This window comes from Emiliania huxleyi, assembly GCF_000372725.1.
Source record: "Emiliania huxleyi CCMP1516 unplaced genomic scaffold EMIHUscaffold_65, whole genome shotgun sequence".
NCBI lineage: Eukaryota > Haptophyta > Isochrysidales > Noelaerhabdaceae > Emiliania > Emiliania huxleyi.
In genome coordinates, this window is record NW_005197128.1 from 90,610 (window position 1) to 95,635 (window position 5,026).

Consider the following 5,026-nt stretch of genomic DNA (forward strand, 5'->3'; position numbering starts at 1 on the left):
GCAACTTTGCCCGAGCCTCACGGCGAGCCAGGCCGCGCCTCACGCGGGCGTAGCTTGCATGAATAGGCGGCGGGCGAGGCACTGATTCGAGCCGACTGGGCCTCCCTGGGCGAGCCGACGTTTTCCGTCAGCGTGCACATGCGCACTGACCGCCACCAGCTCAACGTTGCCACCTGGGTTCCCGAGTGGCTTGCAGGGCGCTGGATCGATATGAAGGAAACGCACCTGCTGTACTTTGATCGCGTGCGCGTTGAATCGCGCCGCCTGCGCGTGCCTCAGGGGCGCACCGCTCCGGCTTCTCCAGCAGTCGACGCAAACTGGGCTGCCCTTCTAGAGTGACACACACGCGTTTCTCATGACTCATCTGGCCTCGCACACCTGCAGGTAACTTGTAACTGATGGGTGATGTAATCGCACCTGCGCGGTGCGGACGCGCCGAGCGCCTCGCGTGCACCGTTGTTTCGCCGCGTGGCGCTGCAAAACACTAAACAGACGCGTCTCGGCCGTCGCTGTGCTCATTCTATTTCTAAGATCTAACTCTAAGAGCGGTAATTGGGTATAAAAGAGATCAAACTACAAACACGAAACAGTAACAGACTGTTTGGTGTTTCACATTTTTACCTCCCCGCTCCCTATCCTTCTATCCGCACGCCGACCCGTGACAAGTGCAGAGCCCTGGCGGCGGTCCCGCTCTGCCAGCAGCCTTCCTCTGGCAACCGCCACCGCCAGCGCGTCGCCCGCGGCGCATCCGCCGGCCAATCGATCTCTGCCATGCCACAGTTTGGAAAGGGGTGCCTGAGGGCGAGTCGGCGGGGTCGGGCTTGCGACTGCAGCCCTCGTCCAAGCGAGATACAGCTGCGACGCGCGCATACAGCGGCGGTGGTGGCGGACAGCCACTGACTGCCCCCCTTTCTCGGCTCTTGGCGGTGCACCGAGCTCTCTCGGCGGTGCATCTAGCTAGGCGGTGCCTCCGCCACGCGGTGGCGTCGAGCCCGAGGGCGGTGCAGAGCAGCGCCTGGCCGAGCGGGTGGTCATCTGGGCCATCCCGGGCCATCTCTGGCCATCTCTGGCCATCTCTGGCCATCTCGGGTCATCTCGGGTCATCTCGGGTCATCTCGGGTCATCTCGGGCCATCTCGGGTCATCTCGGGTCATCTCGGGCCATCTCGAGCCCGAGGGCGGTGCGGGCGGCGCCTGGCCGAGCGAGCCGTGGCAGACCACCAGCGTCGCACCCTCGTCGTCCTCCGCCGCCGCCGTGTCCACCGCACGCAGCGTTGGCCTGCGTCACAAGTTACACCAGAGTATCTCGGGTAATCTCGGCCTGCGTGAAGCAAAGTCTGGGGAGGGTCTCAGGCAGTGGATTGGGAGCTCCGAGAGTGAGCAAGCGCCACGAATGCAGCCATTCACAGCTGGACCCGAGCGGAGTCCAGTCGAGTACGGCTGAATACAGCTGGGCACAGCGGGGTGCGGCGGAATGGTTGGCCTCTCGAGTGCGAGTCGGAGGACACAGGTCCTGTGCGCCGCATCTAGGGCCTCGAGATACGGGGAGATGTGGGGAGATGCGGGTCTGGAGTCCGCATCTAGCATTGCGAGCCAAGCAGCCGACCGGGCCCTAAGGCAAGGTGAGGCAAGGTGAGGACCTTGCGGCGGGACGACTCCACTCACACGAGGTGGTGGGGCAAGGGCCGGGCAGCCCCCTCGCATCTCCTGCCATCTCCACACCCAGACGGGCAGGCCGGAGCAGGCCCGGCACGCATGGCTTGTACGCAAGGCCCGGTGCGTGAGGGTGAGCCCACACCTCTCCCACAGCTCGACGATCGGCTTCCGACCTACGCTGTGAGCACACCGCGCTCGGGGTGTGTGAGCGCAGCCCCATTCGACACACCCGCTCAGGGTGTGAGTGCATGCATGAGGCAGCCCCATTGCAGTCGGGAGATGTGGACCGAACATCTAGGTCTCCTGCCGTCGACGACCATCGCGAGCGGGTCGCACTGCCACGCCGCGTACACATCAGGCTGTTCTGCGCGGAGCTCCGCTTTGGCACGGCCCTCCCACGAGCCGAGGTCGATCTCCCGCAGGCCGTCCAGCGTCGTCGGCGTCGGGAGGTCGGGTCGGTCGAGGAGGAGGATCTCGTGCGTCTGCTGTGCGCGCGCCAGCGGAGAGAGGAAGGTGCGCGCGACGCGGACGTCGCCCAGTCGCGCAAGCGCGGCGCCCACCTCCCGCGCCTGCGTGCGGCCTCTGTCGCTCAGCCGTGACACGTCAGACGAACCCTGGATGATGCCGTCGCGGTTGTGATCCGTCTGTCCGTGCCGCAGCACGAGGAAGCGCACGGCGGACGCGCACGGCGGGAGGAGGAGGAGGACGAGGGAGAGGCGGGGCGGAGACATTGTGGCGCGAACAGCTTCAGCTTTTCTCGCCCGCTCTGCTGAGGGCGAGGCGCCGAGCAAGGCTCCACCGCTGCAGCACTCTCCCTCGAGTATTCACAGCAGAGAGGCGACGCGTCCTTCCGCGCGTCCTCGTCCCCACCTGCTCTGCTTCAACGTGCTGCCATGGAGCCAGCGCGCCTCGCGCCATGATACAATCGCCCCCACCCGCCCTCTTCCTGGCGATGTTCATGGCTCAGAGCTGATTCAGCTCTCTCTGTTCATGGGTCTCATTGGGGAGACGACTTGAGGAGACGACTAGTCTCACTCCCCCGCTTTCGTCACGCAGCGTGTTCTGGTCATGTGTGTCGTGATGTGTCTGTCCCAGGGCGTGGGGAGCCACAACGCCCAACCACGCCAGGGCCCCGTCGAGAACGAGATCGTCGTCGCCTCGACATCGAGACCTCCGGTGATCTCCGGTGATCTCGGGTGATCTCCGGTGATCTCCGGCGGTCGGGCGGCGTCGATCTCCGAGAGGGAGTCGAGTCTAGCGTTCCTCAAGATGACGCACTACTCAACTCAACCCCTACGCCCACATCGATGTGGGAGGCAAGGCCACCCGTCGATGCTACCTGCTACCAAGCGGTGGGGCAGGAGATTGGAGGGGCCCCTTGCAGAGGCACATGCATTCATACATGATGATGAACATGACTGCCAGATTGAGCGTTCGGGTGATTTCTTTTTTATTCCTTCGGATCGTTGGCGAATCGCTGGCGAGTAGAGACCACGCCTGCTATTCACAGCACAAGCTTTGCCTGGCGGCTTCAGAGAGTTGTTTTGTCGGCTTCAGCATGTGCAGCGAAAAGCATCCTTTTTCCAGACGGATCCCCCCCTGAGAGAGATTTTTAGCAATACCAAACAACTCTAACACTCACACGTAATTTGGGGCCTGGAGCCCTGTTCACGCGCGCGCGAGACGTGCAGACAGGGTTGCCAGGTGAGAGCGAATGGCGCGGTTCACGCCTCGCACAACAGAGAGAGAGATGCGCTCTGCATGGTGGGACATAAAAGAGAGCGAGTACTTGGGCGAGTAGGCCGTGCGGTCAACGCTGCCGCGCGCGACTTTGCGCGCGAGGCGGCGCAGCTTGAGAACGGCGGTGGGCGAGAAGCCGCCGCCGAACGTCTCGTGGAGCAGCAGGTTGAAGTTGTTGCGCTTGACAAAGATCGCGTCGTGGTAGAAACCGCGATGCGCCTTGACGTAGCCGTGGCCGGTCTTGTGGTCGAAGGGTTGGCCGGGCTGCCCGCGCGCCTTGCAGCCCATGTTTAGGCGGCGGGCCTTTGCCCCCCCTGTGAAAAAGTGAGGCGTGGTCTCTACTCGCCAGGGCGAATCGTATCCTTAGGTGCTCCAGAAAATCGGGCAAGGGAATGCTTCACAAAAAAGCACGCACAGTTCACAGATAGGGTGATAAGAAACAAGAACCTCGCATACGACGACAGTGATTCACACCAAACCCGGTAAACCGCCGCATTGTGGTGGCCGGGCACCACTTCGGAACAACAGCGTGTGATCCTGCGCGACCTTGTGCAATGCGTTCTCCGCCTGTGCCTCGTCATGCCCGCGGTTTACGGTTGCAGTTGCGACCCTCCCGCCTGACGGCCACCGCCTCAGACAACCCCAAGGACATATCCACGGCGGTGGGGCTTCGCGCCAAAACTCTGATCACCGAACGTGTCAGCGATCGCCAGTCGTTGTCGAGCTCACGTGTGAAATCAGAGCTGCGTTGCTCGATCTGACCCTCTAAAGAGTCCTGATCCCATTCGTTTGGACCACAGGCGCATCCAGCAGCTCGAGTTTGGACCACGCCTCAGACGGCGATGACGACGAGACTGCTGCGCTTCCACGAGGACGGAGTGGTTCGCTCCGCTGCTGGGCTCGCCCTTCCTTCCCTTCGTCCACATCTCTTGTACCGCTCCTCTGATTTCCTTCTCCATCACTCCAGGCGCTCGAGCGAGGGCTCGAGGTGAAGATCTGTGGGCCGACCGACAGGCCTGCGGCGGTCCCAGTCTGTCCGCCATCCGGAGGCGTGTCGCTCTGCAGGTCGCCTCACCTCCCATCCTCACAGTCCCGACACCGCCACGGCCACACTCGCCCAAATAGAGACATTCATCGCACAGACTTTCGCACGATCCTCGCCAGAAGATCACACTCGGCCCAAACTCACTGTTCTTAACCGCCACAGGCAGCCCGCCATCGACCTCAACGCCGCGCTCCTTGACGGGCGGGCGGCGCGATCGGTGGGCTGGGATGTGATGCCGTCGCCGGTCCTGCCAGAGGAGCTGGAGAGGCAGGATGCCGGGGTGCAAATGCGCCTTGGCTTGCGGCTGTTCCGTGTGTGGGAGGCGCACTTGGAGGCGCATCAGTCCCGCGCGCAGGCGGCACCGTCGCTCGCTATGGATGACGGGGAGGAGGATGGAGACGGGGCAATGGCGACGTGGCTCGAGCGGGTGGGGGCTGGGGGGGCGCCATGGGGGGCGCTCGCGCGAGCCGAGCCGGGCTAGGAGCCGGGAATGGGGGGGGGGGGGGATTTGAGATTGAGTTGGCTCGCCGTCAAATATACGCATCTTGCGCACCTCGCTCTACCTACCCTCGGCCCGGCTCCGCTA

At 63.5% G+C, this 5,026-nt stretch overlaps 1 protein-coding gene across 1 annotated transcript; it reads right to left on the reverse strand.

The window, feature by feature from the left end:
* Positions 1-543: 543 nt before the first annotated feature.
* EMIHUDRAFT_452601 (hypothetical protein) lies at positions 544-2,455 on the reverse strand. Its single transcript, XM_005762986.1, has 6 exons — positions 1,948-2,455; positions 1,798-1,828; positions 1,594-1,611; positions 1,194-1,278; positions 933-1,015; positions 544-795 (listed from the first exon to the last, which is right to left on the reverse strand). The coding sequence occupies exons 1-6, from the start codon at positions 2,384-2,386 to the stop codon at positions 633-635; spliced, it is 819 nt and encodes a 272-aa protein (XP_005763043.1). The 5' UTR covers positions 2,387-2,455; the 3' UTR covers positions 544-632.
* Positions 2,456-5,026: the final 2,571 nt, after the last annotated feature.